Source organism: Molothrus ater, chromosome 1 (assembly GCF_012460135.2).
Source record: "Molothrus ater isolate BHLD 08-10-18 breed brown headed cowbird chromosome 1, BPBGC_Mater_1.1, whole genome shotgun sequence".
NCBI classification, from domain to species: Eukaryota; Metazoa; Chordata; class Aves; order Passeriformes; family Icteridae; genus Molothrus; species Molothrus ater.
In genome coordinates, this window is record NC_050478.2 from 42599615 (window position 1) to 42622588 (window position 22974).

Sequence of the window (22974 nt, forward strand, 5' to 3'; positions counted from 1 at the left end):
TACATATGGGGAATGTTTGAGTAGGGGCACTACAACAATAGAAGAAACCTACAATGGGGAGCAGCAAAAGGGCTAGGCAGTGTCTTTCTGTCACCAGTTTAGTCTCACATGATACCAATACATTCTCCTTGCTCTGGCAGCACTGGGTAGGTTAAATGCACTACACCTTTCAGGACTAGAAGGCACTGTTGAAAAAGCTGGGGTGTTTTCTTCCTTAAGTCTGTCTCCTACTCTTACAGAACACTCTGTTTCTGAAGCTAGTTCATCTAACTAGTGTGTTGTTAAAAGAACAGAAGCCTATGATGAAAAACAGGTGCAGAAATCTTAATATAAAGCACAACTACTGGTATAAATGAAAAGACTTAATGCTGAAAACTGTTGTCCTTATGGTCTCCTAACAAGCCAGTAGAGAAGTGGGTCTCTTCAGGGGCCAGTTCAGGCCTCCTAAACTTGAGTCTTTTCTGAATAATTTCTCTAAGGAAGAAGCCTCTTCTACATTGACTTGATGGATCTTTGGGACAAAAGCCTCACTACAAGGCTAATCTTAGTTTAAGAGTATTAGTCATCCCTAACGTCTGATGTAAACTTTTCCATTTGAAGTCATTACCCCTGTCCCATCACTACAGACCCTTGTAAGAAGTTGCTCTCCAGCTCTCTTGTAGGCCCCCAGTAGGTACTGGAAAGCTCCCACATGGTGTCCCCAAAGCTTTCTCTTATGAATCCCAACTCTTTCAGCTTTTCTTCAAAGGAGAGGTGCTCCAGCCTTCTTATCATCTTTATGTCCCTCCTCTTGACTATCTCCAAGGGGAATGTCTCCAACATTCTTATACTGGAGCCCCAGAGTTGGATGCAGTATTCCACATGGGGTCTCATGAGAGCAGAGTAGAAGAGGGGGAGAATCGCCTCCCTCAATCTACTGGCCACGCTGCTTTTGATGCAGCCCAGGATGTAGTTGGCTTTCTGGGCTGCAAGTACACATTGCTGGATCACTTTGGGCAACCAACCAACCCCCCAGGTCTTTCTCCTCAGGGCTGCTCTCCATCTATTCTCTGTTCAAAGGAGGTCAGGATTGCCCAGACCCAGGTTCAGAGCCTTTCACACAGCCTTGTTGAACTTCACAAGGTTGCCATGAGCCCACCTCTCACGGGGCCCTCTGGCCGGCATCTCTCCCCTACAGCTTGTTGTCCACACAGCTTGCTGCCATCAGCAGACTTGCTGAGGGCACACTCAATCCCACTGTTCACTCTTGCTGACAGAGGTGCATAACAACTGATCCCAACAGTGATATGTGAGGAACCATACTCATCACTGGTCTCCATGTGGACACTGAGCTGACTGAGTGTGACTATTTGTGGTTATGTTTCCCCTTTCCCAGACAGTAGGAACTTCATACTGCTGTTAATCTGTGCAATTATGATGATGTCACTTCTTCCCACCCAGTCCTGGGCAAAGGCCTGGTATTATTTATGCAGACCTTGTCACAGTGATCTATGTTTTCGTAACCTGGAGATTATTGCAACATGCCCTTACACATGCTTTAAACAGATTTAGAAAATGAATACAGTGCAAGAGAAAATAATTCCCTTATGAAACAGTGATTTAACTTCCAAAGCAATGAAGATTTTGTAAAAATCTGACAATTGGCTTTGCTCTATTTTCCCTACATAGAGTACAATTGCTGGACTTCTTTTTCTGTGTGTTTGGGTTTTTTGAATACAAGTGAACATAGCTGGCTTGAAATAAGAGTACTTGGAAAAAAGAAACTAATTCTGTGCCTTGTCCACCTGTCAGCATAGAGGCTATGCCACAAAATGTTACCCAATTTTAGAATTCACTTTCTGTTTTGGTAAGAAGTGCTTTGTCTGTGGGTCCAATTCCAAAACATTTTTCCCCTGGGAATTTACAGGGGAGAATGAAACAAGGATTCAAGGCAACTTGGAAAAATTCTGGAATTAAATCAGACTGTAAATCATTGTTGTAATATTTATTAAAGAAATTCTTAATTGTCTGGCTGATGTCTTCCACAGTGTCTATGAAAATACTGTAAGAAATTTTAACACTGAAGACACTGATTTCCACAAAAAGGGTGTGATCACACTGACATGTCTGTTGTGAGGAATTTTCAGGCATCCAGCTCTAGGAATGGAATTCAGAAATCCAACCTAAGCACCAAAGCCCCACCAAACTGTGAAACTCCTGGGTGAGTGTTCCAGTTAAGTGAAGGAAAACATGCAAATCAACTACCTGGAAACCACTCAAAGAAAAACATATCTGGATTCTGTCTCTCTTCCAGTTTTAAGTATTTGTCCATGGGACTGATTAAATATCCATGTGATACTATGGTGATATCCAATGAACTTACTCACATTTGAACTTATACCTTTGAATAAGAGCAATTGGCTTTAGAGTGAAGTTCAAACAACCAGGTCTGCCCATCAGCTTAAACATGTCTGCATGTGGAAGGAAACTGGGGATCAGTTCAGTGCCTTCATCAGGTTAGGTCTGATGTCTACTTGCAGCACAGTGTTTAGACCTACCCTTCTCTAAGAACTATGCTTCACCTGTCAAGAACTTAATTTGGTGATGGAAAACATTTTTACCAGTGCAGTGAGAAACAGATGAAGAATTTTTTACATGGCAACCTGTAAGCAAGACTAGGTGTGGGGACACCTTGCCAGGACAGAGTCTGCTTCTGCAGCAGAGTTTGACTTCACATATTGCTAAGGAAGACAATTTCAGCTTTGAATTTTCCCATGTGGATTGATTTATGCATGTTCTTGTTATTGGATAGAACACATTAAAACAGCGCATATCACTCAAATTTAATTTAATATTTTCCAGGTTGTTTTGTTAACCAAATTAGCATTTTACTTAAAAAAAAAAATCTGTTTGTACAAAACATGTTGCTTGTCTGAAAAATGAAATTTGTCACACTATTGAAAAGAAACAAACAAAACAGCATATGCAGCATATTGAAATATATATTCTATAGAAATAGATTTAGGAAACAGATGTGGTTTAAATGTAAACAATGCCTAGAAATCTCACAAGTTTATCTTCAGACTGAATACAAAAATTATGAAGAGGTTAGTTAAATTATATTTGTGAGGGATCTTAAGGATATATTTTTCAAGACTCTACAGAAGACAATTCAGTAGCACATAGAGTAACAGACAGATAACCTCTTTCTCCTCTAGAAGGAATAGCTATAATGACTTTTAGATTTTATTACACTCTTCTCCCCATTCCCCAGATTAAATAAAACCAGTATTTTTGGTCAGCATTACCTAGCCCTAGTATTAGGGTATAGACAGTTTATCTACCATTCCATCAGAGCTGCTGAAGAAATGGAAATATGAACTGCCACCATAATGCAGGACACCAATGAGGCCCACAAGATTTCCTAGAGTAGTAAGAAAATGGCTAATGGAAAGAACCCAGTTTCAACTTCTTTAAACTCAGGCCAATTCTTGCATTTATGACAGACTGCCTTCTAATGTTAAGAGAATTTGGAAGACCCATTTGCTCATCAAACTGGAATTAGAAGTTTGATAAGCAAATTAGAACTGAAATGGACTGTGACCAGAGGCAACCAGAAAAAACCCTTTCATATTCACACCTCTTTGTCAGGGTTCCCCAACAGACACCTGCATAATCCAACTCACCATAACTGAAGCCTGTACAGATCATATAGAGTAGCTTGCTGTAGACTATTGTACTAGTAACTCTAATAGCAAGAGTTTGCCTTCTTTCCTAAAGAGTTCAAACTTTATTCAACCTCTCCCACTTCCTCCTCCATCTCTTTCCTTCGTGGCTGATACAGACTTGCAAAAAACCTTATCATAATGCATTGTCTGCTCCATGTTTATGCTTAACCAAAATAGAAATGGTATTTAAGAGTAGCTAAAACTCACCAAAGGGTCCTGCTATTCTTAGCCCAGCTAATGGATTAAATGGACTCAATATAGCTCCTAGTGCTTTGATCCAGATTGGAATTGGTCTTTCGTGCTCAGCATTGTCAGGCCTCTCTGGAAAACCCCATGGCTCCACTAAGATAAGATGCTTGACCCTGTTGGCAAAAAAGGTTCATGGGTTTAAAGTACAGTAGCTTTTCTTTAACTGAGCATGATGAAAATGTGCTCTCTGTTTTACAGAGACATACATACAGCCTACTTCAGTCCTTCTATCACACAGGCTTATTACCTAGTTTCTGATTCATCAACCATTTTGATTTCAGTTACTAATTAGAGAGTGAATTACACCTAATCATATGTATGAACCAGAAACATGGAAGCATGTGTCACAAAGAGAAACTCAGTATATTACAGATACCCACCATCACAAACATTTGAGAGAAAGGATAGTCTTGTTTCTATCTTTAAAAATAGCCTAATCTAAATGATCAGTCAATATTATTTGCAGGAGCAGTTTAATTTGACAGGAAAGAGGATAATTGCATCTGTTTCATTAAAGTGAAGTTTCTAGAAGTCTAAGATCTCTGTTCAAAGAAGAGACACAATTTAACTGAAAAATCATCAAAGTAAAATTTCTTTTTCAGTAAAATTACTGAAAAAGGCAGTAAAACTAGCAGTAGTCTTCCAAATTCATTGACTTTAGATCATGAAAGAAAACATCAGAGAAGCAATTTGTAAAATTATTACTCAAAGGAATATCAGTACAGAAAGCATTGTAGAAGTCTCCAGCACATGCAAATATTGATCACTTCATGCTGTGGGTCCCCCTCAAGCAAAATTCTAATTCATCCTGGTAGATTAGAATTGTCTCTTTCCCTTTAATTGTCCCTTTTCTATTTAATCCCATAATAACACCTATTCTTACATGTCCTAGATGGTGGTGATTTCTGGGAAAAAGTGACTCTTAACTATAGTTTTCAATTTTAAGATGATATTCCATTTCAGCTTCCTCATTATCATTCTCTACAACTACCTGCCAGGAGGTTGTAGCAATGTGGGGGTTGGTCTCTTGTCCCAAGTAGCAAGCAATAGGACATGAGGAAACAGCCTCAAGGAGGTTTAGATTGGATATTAGGAAAAATTTCTTCACTGAAAGGGCTGTCAAGCATTGAACAGGCTGTCTTGTTCTATCTGGTCTAGTGGGATGTGTCCCTGCCCAGGGCAGGGAGTTGGAACCAGGTAATCAATCCCTTATGTCCCTTCTCACCTATAACATTTTATGATGCTATGCCCAAGGAAGTGATTGAGTACCCATCTTTGGAGGTATTTCGATGTATGAATGCAGTGCTTAAGGACATGGGTTAGTGGTGCACTTGGAAGTGCTGGGTGAACAGTTGGACTAGATCCTAAAAGTCTTATCTAACCTAAATCCGTCTATGGTTTTAATATTTTTATCTTATTTTTATCTTTATCTTTTTACCTTTTTATCTTTACTTTTTCCTTCATTTCTTCCTTCCCTGTTAAAGCCATGAGATTGTATATAAACACAGAAGAGTTCATAGTGCCTAAAATGATGCCAGAAGTCATCCCAAAAGTTATTTCTGGGTTATGATCAGTTGGGAAACCAAAACCCTGTGCTTGGAATGAAGGGCTGGAAAGGATTAACATCACAAAGACATTTCTTGGTTGTCAGCTCAGCTATGAGCATACTTGCACCCTGCAGCAAACAGCAACAGTAAGAGAGGACAGGGTAGAATCTAACTGTACAAACCAAGCAGGAGAGATCAGAGGCACAGCAGAGCAAGCCAGGAGGAGCCATTCACAGCCACACACACCGTGCACAAACTATGGCATGAAGTATAATATGGCAAACAAATTAATACAAATAAAGTAACCTTTGCTTCATGCTTCCTTTCTTAACACTTTCCTTCCTGTTTGGCATTTCTGCTTTTGGTAAACAAGCCTAAAACATAACCCAGAATAATGTGAAGTTGACCATGAGAATCACTTCCTAGGTAAATGTCCAGAAATTGCACTATTTGAAAATCATGGCCCATTTCAAGTTGGCAATATGCTAAATGGGAATCTTTTTGGATTAGTAGCCTCGGATTTTCCATGGACTCTGGTACAGTATAGCAAATTAACGGATCATCTATGCTTGGAGAAACAGATGTACTTTCCTAACAATATGTATCCAGAATCCCTTAAGCTTCTAATGAATTGTTAGATAACCTGGCTGAAAGCTGTGCTATATTTATCACTTGATTCAATGCTCTTTTAGGACCCTAACAGTCAATTTGTTATTTTGGTGGTCTTAGTTTAATTTCAGAGAAATATTAGTAATGTGAGAGCACAAACTGAAACATCTCTAAATTAATTAACCCCAACTTAAGCACAGTGAGGCATAAAAATAAAGCATCACTTTTGATGTAAATCAGCAGTGGGCAAAACCAGTATCCCATCCCACAGGGATAGTATAGTGCCATTTATAGATCCTTTGGAAAAAGAGGTAAGGAAATGATAAGTGATCCCTACAAAAAGCTAACTACAGTTAGCCAGAAGTTAGTTTATAACTAAAAGGCTAACAGGTTTATATCTTCATTGCAATTCTGGATTTAGAAACACATCTACTTTCACACATCATTTCCAGCCACTTGTGCTAATTGTTGTCCATTTAGAAAGAAAAAGGCAAAGTGTTTTAGGGAAAAACGATGCATGAAATTACTTCAGATATATCCAAGTGAGAAACAAAGAAACAGCAAAACTTGACATGAATAGAAAAGAATAAGATATGTTTAGTAAAATATAGAATTTGCTATATGATGTGGAGAGTTAAGCTTACATTCAGTTTCTCATAGGAAACCACTAAGTGTATCCCAAAAAAAGCATTGCCATTTTTTGATACAGAATTGCCTCGGTTGGTGTAAGATCCTAGCTCAGCAGGGGATATATAACCAGACTTATAACCAGATATATAAAAAAAATTATTACTTTAGGGGAAAAAATGTATTAACTGTTGGACAAAACATGGTGCAGAAAATGCTGATGAACTACTGCAGATTGGTTGTCTTACAAAGAAATATGAAGTGGCATACAGACAATTTAAATGAAAGAGTCACTAAAATAATTTTTACATCATTCTGCTGGCACCAGGCTGACTGCTAGGATAGAGGCATAAATTACCAAGGGGAATTAGAAGTTTCAATGTTATCCATAAGAGTGGGAAGTTTGGCAGAAACAGGCCTATTTTCCCTTCACAAAAACCATCTTTGAGACAAAACATTCACCCATAAATATATTCACTGCTATTTCACCTTATAAAATGGCAACGGGGTACTGAACTGAAGAGGTACAGAAAAGTATACAGAAAATCATGTTTACCATATGTACCTATTTCCTTCACCAGGAAACAAACCACACAATTAATACTTCGGTCTTAGAATTCTGTATAATTTCTTAAAATCATCACAGTCATCTACATAAATATTATCTATAAAGAGCCTGAAAAAGAAAATCTATATTAAAATCAATAGTCAAATACAGAGAAGGAATCCCTTTATTCCTTTATTTTCACATACCTTGATGGATATTTTAAGGAGTACGCAGCAGCCAGGAATCCACCTAGGTTGTGTCCAAGCAAAATCATTTTTTCTAGCCCCAGCTCCTTTCTCCATTCTTCTATGGATTCCACAAACTGATTTTCTGCTTCCCGAGCGTCAGTGTCAAAGTGTGGTCTACTGCTACGTCCAAATCCCAAGAGGTCGAAAGCATGAACGGTCCTGTTCTCACAGAGATCTTCAAAGTTGAGAGCCCACAGTCCAACACCTCCTCCAAACCCATGCAGGAGAACAAGGGGAGTTTTATTTGAAAGGTCTGGAGAGAATGTCAATGTCCATATTTTATTTCCATTAGATATATACACGTATCGTTTATTGTATATGCTTGCAATACCTGGAGAAAAAAGGGGAAAAAATTGTGTTGCTAGACACATCTGACAAAATATAAAGTACACTCTACTGAAACCACTGTTTTAAATAGGAGCTCCTTTCAAAGGAGATAGCTTCTAATCAAATATCTACATAAGTGAAAAATGAAAATGTAATTTTAAACCTGTTTATTTCATCACAGTGTAAAATACATACTGAAAAACTTCTCTCATTATACTTAATTTATAAAAAATCTAGTTATATCTATGAAACTTATTAAAAACCAAAGACTTACACTTTAGCATTTTCTCCTCAGCCTCTTTAAGGTGTAGCAGTGATGTGGGACACCAGGCAGGAAGCCAGCTGAATAACCATCCAAACCTACATCAGCAATACAGAATAAAAACACCTTGAGCAGCACGGTAATTTTTGGCACTGATGCTTTGAAGATATTTCTTTTGCTGCTCTTCATAAGAGAGCCCATGTTAAGCACACAGTGTAAATGACACTATTTTTGCACTGGGAGGGAATTCATTTTTTCCTGACTTTTTATAAAGTGGCATCACAAACAAGGGCATTCTTCAAAGGGTGAGCAGTTTTTCCACCGTGTCCTCCTATCAGAGCATACTGATCTGGAGACATGAACCCTCACATCAACCCAACAAGCTTGGCAGGATATGTAACAATCACTGGAGTTTCCAGCCTCCTCTCAAGTTCCTTTGGAAGTCTGCCTGCATAACCTTGCATGAACCTATTATTTCCAAAAAAGCAATAAGCTCTGACTTCACCGGCCTAACCTGATTATTACTCTAAATTTAAAAAGTGAAAAATAAGCAGGTTTATCCTACCAAGCAAAAACCTAGGACCTTAATTATGAACTTAGAAACAAAGTTCCAGAGGAAAAAAAAACAACAACTCCCTCTGCAGAAGCTGCTTTTCCAGCTGTCAGTTACTATCTTGGTACTGCCAGCTTGACCATGACAGCACGGGGAATGACTCAGCTGGCAGCACTGCCTAGCCCAGATACAGCAATTTGGTACAGCTCTTCCTGGGTGCTAATTTACCCCACTTTAAAGACAGAATCTTATTTTTCCATCTCTCACCTGGTTTTGAAGTGGCTCATACTACCAGTGCAAAGCTGCCACTGCAGGACCATTCCTTGCAGGGAAGAGGATATCAGTCACCAAATCAACTTCCTCTAGCACTCTTTTTCTACACTGAACTGCTTTCCAGTTAGTTACATACAGAATTTTCAGGACTGAACACCGAGAGTATTAGTTACACAACAACTAATGCTGAAAGACTATTAGGTTACTAATGTCCAGTTTTTCAGTGTGCACAACTCATCAGTAATAAATTAAAGATCGGGCCCCACAAGTTCTTTACCCAGAGGATCTTTTCCACACATTCTAAGGGGCTGATCTACTACAGCTGCATAGCTCCTTAAGTTTATGATAAGACATAGATGGTTTTCTGGGAATGCACAATGCAACGGCAAGCAGCATTTTTCAGATTCACAGAAACCTGTGAGAGGACATTTAAGAAAAAAAGCCCCAAACCATATCTGAACAGAACAGATTAATCATCCAATCACTCAGGCGCACTGCTATTCAGTATTATTTACTCCTCTATATCTGGCTGTTCTGTAAATAACCTTCCTGACCCACCAGATCACTGGAATTATAAGTTATAAGGAGGGATAACATTCCAATGGGAATTGTTATCATAGTTTTAAAAGTAAGATCTTTAAAAAGTTAAAGTTGGGACAAGCCAAAAGTAATTTCACCCACAAGTAACCATGAAATCTGAGTTTAACAACAACGCTAATTGTGTCCAGTGCTATGAATTACTCTGGTAAATTATTAAACAGCAGTAAGGTCACCACTCTTCTGAGTCAAGCTTTCTGCTAGCTACATGTTCAACTAGGCATTTTCATTCTTAACTCTTGGGTCAGAAACAAAACTAGTCACTATTTCCTCTAAGCTGAAACTCTATGTACTGTTTCTTTTCAGAAAAACCACTAAATAAGCGAAGAAAATACTTTAAAGATCTTATTTACTTATTCACAGAAATGTAAAGCTGCAACATGCCAACAAGAAAACAGTGCAGGGATATGGCTACAATGAAACAGAAGTGACATCTACAGATCATAGTCCCAAAATTTTATTTCCTAGCCCTAGTGAGGCACCTGGATACTTTGGAAAATTATTTAGGAAAATGTATCAGAATGGTAAAGTTGCTCACTCCTTCTTTTGTTACCTACAAGACCTGTTGACAAATACTTAGATTTTAATTCAGAAGAGGCATTGCATACATATATAGTTTGACAAATACAGTTAGCAAGCTGAAGCTTTTAAAATTAAAACCATGTTTGCAATTCTGTCCTGTTGTACTTGCTGAACTAAAAGAGTAAGCGGTGAAGGCTTTCAGGCAAAAAAGTGAGCATTTTTTAGAAATACTATTTTAGAAAGAAAATATTTAGTTACCTATAGTCAAGGCTTAATCCTTTGTTTGCCTCCTTCCAGAAAAGATTTACCACATTGCTAGATGTTTTCCACACATGGAGAACAAACATTTATTTAATCGATTTGAATATTTTTTCTGATAACTTTCTAAGGCTATAGTTGTATCATTTCTTTTGTACATCTGTGCTCAATGTGTCTTCTAAATGCATACAGGAATGTCCATTGCTTACATGGTCTATCATTTTTATTTCTGTGATATAAAGCTGTGAGTGCTACATAATGTCAAAAATGAAGCAATGGACCTTTCAAAACAGTGTTCACACCAGCAATGGAGATGAGTTATGAAAGAAAACAAAAGATTCTAGCAGTAGTTCCACATTGTAACTGAGCTACCCACTGCCAGAAGAGGCAGACCCCACATCACTCTCATCACCCATCACTTCCCTTACACTCTGTTCCCACCTATTTTTTTGTAAAAAGTCAAGAGCAGAATATTGTATTTTGAGAAATTAGGAGGTCCACTGGCTTCACTTGCTTGCTCTTTCAGAAAGTGGGAAATAAATCTGGCAAGTGACAGCCCAAATTTTTGTAATTTTTTTACCAAATGCACTTACAGGCGTTACACATCAAATACCAAGGCATATAACCAGTGGAATTTAACCTGTGTATTTGTTTGTGGCCATGTAGTAACATAAAGCACTGTGCACATCCATGCTAAAATAATCAATAACCAGCAGTAGGGCAAAGCTTGCATAGGGTGATTCCTTGCATCTTCAATTTGGGTTTAGTTACATTCTTCACTTCCATCTGAAAACATCTGGAATAACAGAGGCTGGAAAAATCAGAGGCTAGCAGGTGGAGGGGGGGGGGGGGCTGCTGGCCTGCCAGGCATTCAAAGAAGTCACTCTCTGGCTGACAGACCACACACACTTCCACACTTCTTCTTCTAACACATCTAGGGAAGGAGACCAGAAGGTAAGGGAAAGCCCTGGAAACACCCACTGCATGACCTTAGTGAAAGTCAAGGTGATTAGTGTCAGACTAGGAGATTAGTGGGGACCATCAGTAGCCTATGTTGATGATTAAGTACCCTAATAAATAATGCAACAAAAAGGACACATGCACAAACATCTGACTAAGTGGAGCTGCAACCACGTGTGCAGGGACCAAGCCACCAGGCAGGATCTAACACACTGGTTGGTTGGAGCAAGTGCTCAGAGACTCTGCTTGCAAGCATAAGAAAGGATAAAAATAAATAATTATTACTATATTTTGACACTTAATGAGTATATAGACATTGTGTTAAATGTAGCTCAGGATAATACTGCTTGTCCTCAGCTGCTTGAATGTTAATTCGAATCAAGATCTTACTGTCAGCACTGCTTGAATTGCCTGAGGGTAACTTTCAAAAGAACTGAGAATCAAGTAGAGGCAGAGGTACAGGGAGCCTGACCCACCCACTCACCTCCACTACTCAGATCAAACCAAATGAAGAACGTGGCAAATTGGTTGTACCACCAATTTTGGAGCTTTCTGTCAGCTCTATTTACCCTATTTAGCTTGGTGAGAATTGACTCCATGCAACACAATAAATGGATCTGCAGCCAGTCACAAATTTAACATACTCACAAAAAGTTTGTGAAAACTTAGATACAGCTGAAGAATTGAAAACATATATTCTAACAATGAGGTATGTACTGAAACAGCTGAACAGTCCATTTGATTTCTGGCTAGTATTGTGGATTTAAAAATGGAAGCGCTACCACATAAAAATATTCAGCAGAAGTTGTTTGTAACTCTATCCAGGAGATAATACATGTACAGAAATGGAGCTCATTATCTCCCTTTTCAAGCTTAGGATTTACCTACATTAGAATTGTAGGAATGCATGGTAAGCTTGAAATCATACACCAGCATCACAGACCTAGCTGTCATGACCCATGGAAAGTCTGGTTTTGGCAGAACACCAAACCAAAAAACCTGGGGTTTGCAAAAAGGTTGCAAAAAGGTAACAGAACTCCACCAAAGCAGAGTAAACAAATACAATACCATTTGCTACATGATCACCTGTCAAAAATTTCTGACCCACCAAGACAGGACATGCTGTCTTTCTAAAGTGTTGAATATAAAATCAGCTTTTCACTAAGAATTTTGAAGTTAGTATGGTAATCAAAACTCCAAGCACAGACCAAAAACCATGCAGCAGTGACAGGAGTGTGGAGAACAGATTTTCCTGTCACAAAGAATTATTTGGACTTTAAGTAAGCTAGTGCTCAGATTATATAACAAATTGCAAAGGAAGGATGATGGGAAAGTTACTGAATTGCACAAGAAACAGAGCTGCATCTGTTCGTCTTCCTCTCAGGAAACAAATGTATTCAATATTTTTAATTGAAATTTTGCAGACAATATTGCAAACTACCAAGATTTTAGCTAGGGAGCAAGCTCAAAAACTTAAAAAGCTGAAACACTGAGTGAACTCACTGGTAAACTACTTCAAGCTTTACTCTTTACCCTTAAATCTTCTTAGAATGAAGCTGATCTCTGAAAAACCCTAAACCCCACCTCTCCTGACTCTCAGAATTAATTTCAGCCATTTAGAAGTAAGTAAGGAAAGAAAAACAAATTAATGCAGAGAATTTGGTACTGCTTCTGCCCAGCACCAAGAGGAATGGCATTGGGATTTTCAGGATCTTTCAGCTGACAATGCAGCTATAAGCACCCAGCAATTCAAGCTAGCTCCAATTTAAGAGACTCTTACACTGTAACAGAAAAAAACAAAGGTAAGCTATTGGAAAGGCAGCTGAGATTCTACCCTCTTGTTTATGCATAAAGTACTTTTGCAGTACTGTGCTAGCAAAGGAATTCAAAAATGCCAATATGTTGAAATCTAAATATAAGCAACATAAGGTTCACTCTTCTAAGGTCTTACATAAACCTCATCCCATAAAAACACCATGTTACTTCTCACAACTCATCCAGCCCTTTCAGTTGTTATAGAAATACTAAGAATGGGCAAAAAAGAAGTGAAAAGAAGCATCAGGTATTCCTAACTGATAAAGAGGTCAGCATATCAAATTTATGGCAAAGTGCAATTTTAAAAATAAAACTGTTTCACTATAATGCTCTATAAACACTTTACAGCTAACAGAGGATGGATGCTTAAGTGAAGTAACTACAGATACCTTTTTATAATTTTCATGATCTCCTTTTTACTGGATGCTTTCTGCATTTTCCTCAGCATCAGCAGTAGCCTACACAAAGCTTAAGAGTACATGGGATGGTTTCTTCCAGCATCAACACAAAACACTAAGTTTTCAGACCAAATTCTATATTTGGTTGCTAAATTTCAAGTTTATGGGTAATAACCTGAAACAACAGAAAGCATAAAAAACAGTCAAGGATGACACAATCAAATAGAACTTTCTGTGTCAAAATGTCAGAGAAAAGTAGCAGGTTTACATCTGGCTCATTTCTATCCATGACAGAACTGAGTTATAATAAATTTTTCCTTTCCCATTTCATTAATAGCCTGCAATATGAGAATATTGGGTGCTGTTTACATGACTGATTATGGCAAGAATCGATCCTTCTTTGTTAAGAGTTACCAGAAACACCACCACAGCAAAAACCCCTAACATGTAAAGAAAAATAGTTTAGTAATCACTATATCCAAGGTCCATCTTGGTGGCTGTTCTTTGTGCCAGATCTATGAAATTCAGGCATGAAAAAGGCACTATATTTTAAACCAGATAATTCTGGTTTAACATAGCTACAGAAAAGCCAGAAAGTTAACCAGCAGACCTGTGAACTATCAAGGTGGAAAGAAAGACTGTGAGTCAAGGTGGAGTACACCAAGCTTTGAAGTCAGAACTGCCACTGACAGACAGTAACATATAATCATGACATCAAGTCCACATTTAACTAGGCAGGGATGTTTCTGCAACAAGGCTCAGGATATGATTTCATGAGAACCTTAAGAGAGAGCATAAGCAATTTTAGGAGTCCTTGAAGTCCTTCATTGCTGTCCCTAAAGTGCATCATGTTCTTTCATGCTTATGTTTTCTGAGAGCAGTGAATATAGTCAGAATCATTCAGGCATACACAGTAACTGTTGTTGTGAAGACTGTATATCCAGGGACAAAGCTTCTGCATGTACAATAGAAGTCAGATGTAGCAACCAAAACAATTTGAATGAGATGTTCCTAGGACAAAACACTCTGGCAGTTGTAGACAAAAATCAGGAGAAGAAAAACATTCCATGTTTCACTTTCATTGCATGAACAGACTAAAAATCCTCAGGGAAAGACCCTGAAGCGCATACTAAAGAGGCAAGACCCAGAAGCAAGTATCAGGAATACAGTATGAGAACAAAAAAACTCCTTGCTTTAAGAAATATCTATTTACCATTTTCACAAGGAGACAAAAAAATGGATGAAATCATTGTCAACAGGTTAAAAAAGGGTAACGATTTTTTTTTTTCCCAGATGACATTATAACCCTGCCCATAAAGTTCTGTTTGGATGAGTTTTGAGCCAAGATGTTCCATTCAATTAGATGTTGTGAAACTCTTGGATACTTCAGTAATGTCAAAACAGAATGTTTTGAAAACCTCTGCATAATATTTCTAGGAAGTGTAACATATATCAGCCCCATTCCAACACAAAACCCATGATAGCTTATTGCAGAATATTGCTCTATATTAGGGCAGAGGTGAAAACAATGCATTCCTCATGTATTTATTGCATCTTGAACTCTGTGTTCAGAACATTCAACATCAGAATTAATATAAAAATTCAGAAGCAAGTTTTTATTATGCTTTTTATCAAAATTAACCATCACTTATCAACATTAACTTGAAACTGTACCTCATGAACGTGAATCCATAACCTTTGAGATTTTCTGGCTACTTTAGAGATATTAAAGTTTACTGTGACTATTTTAAGTCATTGAGCAGCCTGAGCATTCAAGAAGTGGAGAGGACCTATAATTCTGCTCCCTCCCATCCTGGACCTCAGACATAGGTATATCTTGCAGTATAACTTGCACCATTGCAGCCCCCTTCCCCTTTTCTTGAGTCTCTCAGCACTGCTTTTTTTTTTTTAACCATACTTATCCTTTTTTCTATGTTTTTATAATTCCTTCCACCCTCTTTCTAGCTATACCCAAAGGTGTCCATTTCAGGGCAAGCGCTTTTTCAGTATGTACCACAAGAATGAAGCAACCTGCAATGCAACCTGACATGCTCGTACTGCTTACAAAGAAGCTGTGATAGCACCCAACTCAGTTTCAAGTCCTTATTTAAAAACTAAAAAAAAAAAAATTCCAAAGAAAAAACATATTAGCAACTACATATCAAGTCTGGAATAACACAGAGTACAGAGATAAAGATGCAGAGGAGAAGCAAGGGGGAAGCTGCACAGCTCTACTAAAACTCCTCAACCTTGTGACAGAGATCATGGGTTAGGTACCCCAGAGGTTCTACCTCTGCCCCCTCCACAGTAAACTCATGTCTGATAGAACTTGGCAATGCCACCCATTTCGTGTACCTTTAAAAACACCACACTGCACCTTGCAGTAAGAATTTGTGAAGAAAAACATAACTAAAATTAAGGATATGAAAATTTCCTCTTGGCGCCCCTCAGATGTTATTCAACTTTGCACTGCTTTTATTTTATTCATGCATCAACTGATGTACTCCAGCTGCCCTTCAGATATTGCATGACTTCAACCTTGCTTAATCCTTGCCAGCCTTCTCATACCTACCATGCCAGCAGCCCACATTTCAGCCTGTTCCCAAATTCCATCAAACTGGACAAGAGCAAAGCACACACGCAACAGGCAGCCCTCACTAACCTTCACCATTGCCCATCCACACTCTACCCTGCTTCTCTTTTGGTAAAATTCCATTGTATATCATGCACAATGTAGATCACAACATTAGGAGGTGAATATTTTTCATTTTCTATAAGGGCCCATATAAGTACACAGATGTAAGACTTTCTAAAGCATATGACCACTTCCCTCAGCTCCAAACATGCTATACACAAACCCCCCTTGCACACAAGTATGAACACACACTGAGGGTTGTTTCACTGCAGCTCATTAGAGCAGCTTCTATGATGTGTTCCTTTATCACAGTCACCTAAGGTGACAAAGAGCTATATATGTCAAAATGCAAGAACTGGTATTCAACATTTTGGACTACCTATCCCCGTTTCATTTTCTGGAAAACGTAAAAGGTGCACAACCCTTTTGACAGCAGACTATTTTCTCTACATGCTTACACCACAAATGCTTTAGATGTCAAGGAAGTGCAAGTAGTCTTAAAAATAGTTAAGAAGTTAAATGGATCTAAAAAGTCATCGCATCAAAAGTCCCCTTATGGAAAGGTAAAGATGTAATTAAGAAGCTTTTGGTGTCAGTATGACCTCAAATTACTAAATACTACCAAGAAAAAAATTCTACAATGGTCTGTTAGAGCTTTAACCCATCCTATTTCTGTATTTTGCCTTTTGCCACACCCTTCTCTCTCACTTCAATATATGAGCAGACTTTCTCAATGGCAACAGGCACTCTTCTTTTAGAGAATGCATTTTTGTTATGCTCGTGTCTTCCCTGCCTTTCTGTAGTCCCTATCATCTTGAGTTTTCTACTACAACACACTCAGAGCACCTTCCTTCTCTGCCATTTCTCACCATGGCACCATGTGTTCTTGCTGCCACTTAAAAACCTCCTGCTACCCTCTTAACCTTATTCCAGATCGACCTCATTCCCTTACACAGCTTTACTGACTCACAAATCTCTCTTCTCCACTGACCTCTCTCCGGCTGCTCAGCTTCTCATCTGGATCTTTCTGAGCCAATATAAATGCAGACACTCACCTTTCCTCTCGTGCCCTCTTCTCCCTGGCTGTCAATGCAACCCATGTGCAAAAAACTATCCCAAAAGAATATCAGAATTGCAAGTAAATACCCAGAAGTTATGAAACACAAGCATCAAAATTTCCTCAGCAAGAAATCTTAATACACCACTATATAAAAGAAGAAACATTTTAATAGTTTGTCAGCTGGGAGAGTTGTTCAGAGCCTTCCACAGAAGTTCAGAACAGTCAGAGAACCTCCAGCACACAAACACTGTCCCTTTCAAAAAGGTAGGTCACTGACTGGGCCTATCAGCCCCCAGCAGGCTCTAAAACAACTTTTCATATACCCAAATACATGCAATACTAGCTAAAAATTGTGTTCTCCAATGACACATAGTCACCAGCACACTAACCACAGCTAGTTGCCCCTCTGGATTTATAGCTTCACTGTCATTTCCACTGGGGCTAAGACTCCCCCTAATTCTACTTTGGCAGCTTCTGACGATGTGTCTTTGTTTGATACTTGGAAAGTGGGGTTATGAGCATCTTTCTTTTGCTACCAGAATGAGAAGATAGCCCCTGTTACACTTTCCCATCTTTCCCTCTCTCCCTTTCGTCTGCATTAGGAGAAATGAGAGATCTTGATAAACACAGACCTTCCCTCCCCAAATTCATACAAGCACAAGAAACTATTAGAAATAATCCCATAAATGCCTGAAAACCTGCTCATACAAACACCTTCTGATGAGCTCATGCATGTAACACAAAAGGTTTTAAGTACTGAAGCTGTGACTGACGCAACCCTGCCAGCCAAAAAGACAAAATCGGAAAAGAGGAAGGAAATTACCTTTAACCTTTTTCCACATCTGCTTTCTACACTGCACTGACGTCTCACTCAGTTTTTAAAAATGCAAGTTGTAGCTACCAAGCCTGTGTTTGGTCACCAGCACTACAGGAAAGAAGAAAAGTAAGCAGGACCCTGCTTTCAGCAGCCTACCCACTCAGTTTGCTGTAAAACCTAGATCATGTAACTAGCAAAAAATTCAGGCAAAAATTCTGAGTTGAGAGTGTCCATTCATGCTGTAACACTGTGAACCATCCTACCAAGGAGAAGACACAGGCTCTATCAAGCCTAATAAACTATTCCCCTTTTATTAATCAAACAGCTCACTTCAAAACTGAGTTCTGTAATACAAACAAACTTGAAGGATAACACAAAAATAATGGTGAACACTGGTGTTAGAGTGTATGTCTTCTCCTTTACTCCAAGCCACTATTTTGTGAGACTAAAGGCCAATTACGAGCAATTTGATGTGGGCTTGTAACTGCAGATGTCTTAAAGTTTTAAGAAAACTTTAAGAAAACTAAGAAAACTAAGTTCTAAGAAAACTTAAAGAAAACTATTCCACTTATAGGGGGAAAAATCCCCCAGTATTGCAGTTTGGGGATCTTTTTCTGTATGTATACACACATTTAGTAGCTGTTCTTCCTAGTTATATTATAAGCCATAAGCAGTCCTGGTGCATCCAGAGTGAGTAAGTTAATTCAATACTGGCAAAAGGCTCAGTTTAGGGCTGTCTGCATCACAGGCAGAAGTCTCCATCTAAAACCTACACAGAGGAGGTCCAAGGCTGTAAAGAGGTTTGGAAATCACTAGCAGGTGACATGTTAACCAAGCAATCACTGTGACTACAAAAACATTTGTTTAGTTAATCTTCTAATTCAAAGTTAGGACAGGGTCATGAATAGTTTTCCTGAATATTTTTCAGCTGAGATCTTCCAGAAAGAAAGTTTTCACCATGCTTTGCACAGTTACCAAATTGCAACAAAGCAAGTGTGTTGCCTAACAAGTTGAGTCACACTATTGTTTTCAAAGCAGATAAACTTTGCATTTATTCTTTGTGTACACCTGTCACTAGTAATTTATTCTAGGACTTTGATGGTATATTGTAACTTCCTATCACTGCCACGGCATTCTAAATGAAAAATCATTTAACATATTTTTCTTGTTTATAAACTCCCCTAGGTACTGAGCATTGCTCGAGTTCAAAATTTCATGCTAATTTGTTCCTTAGCATGAACAAATGCTAAGTTTAATTATTGCTAGAAACTGACCAATAAAAGCACTAACATTTCAACACAAATGCACTTTTTGAATTCATGGAAAAGGATGATGATATTTTGTTCTTGGAAGTTTTAGTGAATCAGGAGGTTTACTCTGAAAAATACCACATCAATGCCTAATCGTTCAGAAGTTCTGAAAACCAACACCTCTTAAAAGCCACCCAGCTGTGTAAACCACACGAGAAACTTGCAGTAATCCTCTTGAAAATTCAGCCTAACTCTATGTCCAGATCAACGAGTGTTACGATCCTGCAATCCTGAGAGGCAACTGGAGGTGAGGGCGCTTGGCACCGTCTCAGCAGCACTCAGCACTCTGTGTGATCAAACCAGACAGCTAATGCAGTTCAGCCTAATGCGCTGAATGAACACACAAACAAAACAGGCTGAGGCACAGCTATTTTAAGACTTGTACTTAGGAAACCTGTAAACCAGCAACAAGAAGCTTTACAAACTACTTGTATTTAAGACTGTGAAGGGGTCAGAAAGAACCTGGAACCACGAAGCGTTTCACTTGCAAGTTTTCAAGTGGGTAATGTTGTAGAGGTCGCGTGGAGGTGAAGATTTTGGAAAAAATTATTTTAAGTTTGAGGAAAGGAGGAGCGTGCAGAGTTACAGAGTAGACAAAACTGCATAGTGCTTTGAAAGGGAAGCTTTTGGAGTTTGCATTTGAAATGAGGATGCTGCGTACATATGGTGATAATGGCATAACAGGGAATTTGGAAAAGATGGACAGTCCAGATCTGGTTAGATTGAGCTGGCAGAGCAGGAAAATATGTAAGATGAAATACCAAAATCCCAAGCTGGAAAAATGACTAAAAAAAGCACAAGACTGAGGATGCAGGTAGTTTTGGAAGATTACAAAACAGACATATAACATGACAACATGCAAATGGCAATATACTTAATTAAGAAGTCATGAATGCCTGGCATGATTTTCATGCAATCAGCTGAAGAATTTTAAGTCTGATTTCTCAAAATAACACAAGACTTAGTTATGCAAGAAGGGAGATGTAGAAGAAAAGGCAAGAAATTAGTTTTTGAGGACTAGTCAATCAGTAATGGGATATACTACCTAATATTTAACGCACAGAGAAAGAGGAAAAATTAATGTAAACAATGCATATAAAGCATATGAGAAAGAGGAAAAATTAATGTAAACAATACATATAAAGCATATTTACACGTCTGACAGAAGGAATAAAGCACATGTATGACTAAAGCAGAGTTAGATATATTCTGATAGAGCACTGTTTGGATTAGAACCATAAAATATGATGGAACAAACTGTGAGATAAGCAACCAGCAGATATCTTAAGTATGTTTGGCAAACAAACTCAGAGATGGGATGACTATATTATTCTACAGGGGCAGACAACATATTTGGGGGCAATGGAAGAGTATAAAAATGGGTCTGCAGTAGAAGCTTAAGTGTAACAAGAAATAAAGCATACACTAAGAAGGCATGTGAACTGAAGAACAGACCATTGATTAGTAACTTTTATACAGTACACTCACAAAAGATATAGTGACGAACTATGTAATTTCAGGCAGAGGAATGATTATTAGCTATAATAAAGTCATATATCAAGGGTGTAAGTGGTTACAAACAGGTATTAGAGACACATGTTAAGAAACAGGGTCAGGGTAACTTATGTCATAGGAATTATTTCAGTAGATGTGAATGCCCTGGGACAGTGAAAGGAAAGAAAAAGTTAGCAGGGATAGCATACAGTACTGGAAAAGTTAGAGCAACAGCGTATGCTTGTAATTTATAGATGTGCTCTCATCTCCTACTTATATAAAGTACAGAACGATGACACAGAGAGGCTGACAAGTGCACTGTCTGCTCTATATCAAAGTGAACGTATAGAACAAGAAGATGGGCTATCTGCGCGCCCAGATAAAGCCGCCGAGGCACACCAGGAGCATGGGCCAGCACTGTATGCAGCCGTGTGACCTCTGGGCGCAAAGGGAAGCAAGGGTGGATGACAGCCGGAGTACGTACATACACTTTGCCAAGGCAAAGGCGCAGGGACACGCCTGCGGGCAGGTGTGCAATGACAACAGCTGGCCAGCCACGGCGGAGCTCCGGTGCAGAAGGGGAAGCGGCGGGGACACGGGGCTCGCAGGGAGCCGGCGGCAAACCCTGCCGGGAGCCTGCCCGTGCCAGAAGGCGGGAAGCCATGGCAGGAAGGCGGGCTGTGCGGCAGCAAAACATGGCAGACGATGTGCCCACACTCCGGGGAGCGCCCGAGCGGCGATGCCGGAGCGCGGCAGGGCCGGGGCGAAGCGCGGAGCCCGGCGGGCGCTCGGGGAGGCGGGAGCGCCCGCAACCCCGGCACTGGGGCCGCCCGCAGCCCGTAGGCACCGCGGGCAGACGGGCCGGCGGCGGGAGGAGGCGGGCGAGCGGCACCCGCGGCGGCACGGCACGGCACGGCCCGGACGCCCCGAAAGGCTTCCTACCGCCGTCCGGGACACCCGCGGAGAGGACGGGGGGTCGGCCCGCGGCCGCTCCACTCACCCTTCGCTAGGAGCCTCCTCCTCGGCCATGGCGGCGGCGGGGTGGTCGGCAGCTGACAGCGGCGGTGGGGCGGCGGTGGCGGTGGCCGGCAGCGTAGCGAGGGACAGAGCGACGGCGGCGGCACCGGCCATTACGGGCTCCTCCCTCTCTTACTCCCTCCCTCCTGCCCGCCCGCCGCCTGCGTCATCCCCGCAGGGCCACCCACAGCCCCGAGCGCCGCCGTGCGCGGCCCGGCAGTGCCGGAGCGCCGCGGGCGGACCCCGGGGTGTGAGTGGGCGGCGGGCGGGCACTGGGCACATGCGTGCCCCAGCGACGGGAGCGGGTCCTGGGCGCTCCCCAGCCAGCGGCATGGCTGGAGCAAGGCTCCCGTCGGCTGGCTCATGGTCCGGGGATGGCGGCACAGATGAGGCCCGTGCAGAAGGGCCGCGGCTTCCCAGGCGTCCCTGCCCCGTGAGCGCGGGGCCCGCGGTGCGTGTGTAGCCTGTACCGTGCACGCTGTACACTGTGCGGACATAGCTGTGTACACACCCTACGCACCGGGCATACTGAGCATATGTACCCCTCTGTTTTCCCACCGAGTGGCGCACAGGGGGGACACAACACCGGGCAGTGGCATTGGAGAGGTGGCAATGCCCCCGTGGCAGCACACAGCTGACAAGTTGAGCAGGAGAGGGGGCAGAACCCAAACTAAAGCGTCGGCTCCCCCACAGACATTCCTTGGGCCAACTCGCTCAGCGAGGCCTGCAAATAGGGCAGCAGGGTGTTCAGCACTAGGTGTTCCAGGCTGTAATGTTTGCTTTTATGTATAAGAAGCAAATTAGGAGTTCTGGATGCAGCTTAAGTATTAATTGTCCCTAAGACGATTCCAAGTAGAATACCTATTGCGATTGTCATTTTTAAGTGTTTTGATAGACTTAAGTGCAGCCATGCCTATGGCGAGGAGAATGCTGGGGTGTGCTTGTTTTAGACAGCATTTGGTCTCATAATATTGGTTGTGTTATTGTTCAGCTGCATAAGAACTGCATTGGTATTGGGCAATCAACAAACCTTAATTGAAACAAAGCAGCAAAGTGCAGCAAGTGGAAGGAGTGGCGAGAAGATTTTAAGTCTTGCATTTCTTCTGAATTTTGTCACTGACCTCTAAAGCTGTTTTTAGAAA

At 40.4% G+C, this 22974-nt stretch overlaps 1 protein-coding gene across 1 annotated transcript in view; it reads right to left on the bottom strand.

The window, feature by feature from the left end:
- ABHD5 (abhydrolase domain containing 5, lysophosphatidic acid acyltransferase) overlaps positions 1-21948 on the bottom strand; it is a 28049-nt gene extending 6101 nt beyond the window's left edge. Inside the window, exons 1-4 of the mRNA XM_036406716.2 lie at positions 21816-21948; positions 8136-8221; positions 7493-7865; positions 3915-4069 (exon numbers count right to left, since the gene is read on the bottom strand). Coding sequence (XP_036262609.1) covers positions 3915-4069; positions 7493-7865; positions 8136-8221; positions 21816-21946 — 745 coding nt within the window. The 5' untranslated portion in view covers positions 21947-21948. The remainder of the gene's footprint in view (positions 1-3914; positions 4070-7492; positions 7866-8135; positions 8222-21815) is intronic.
- Positions 21949-22974: the final 1026 nt, after the last annotated feature.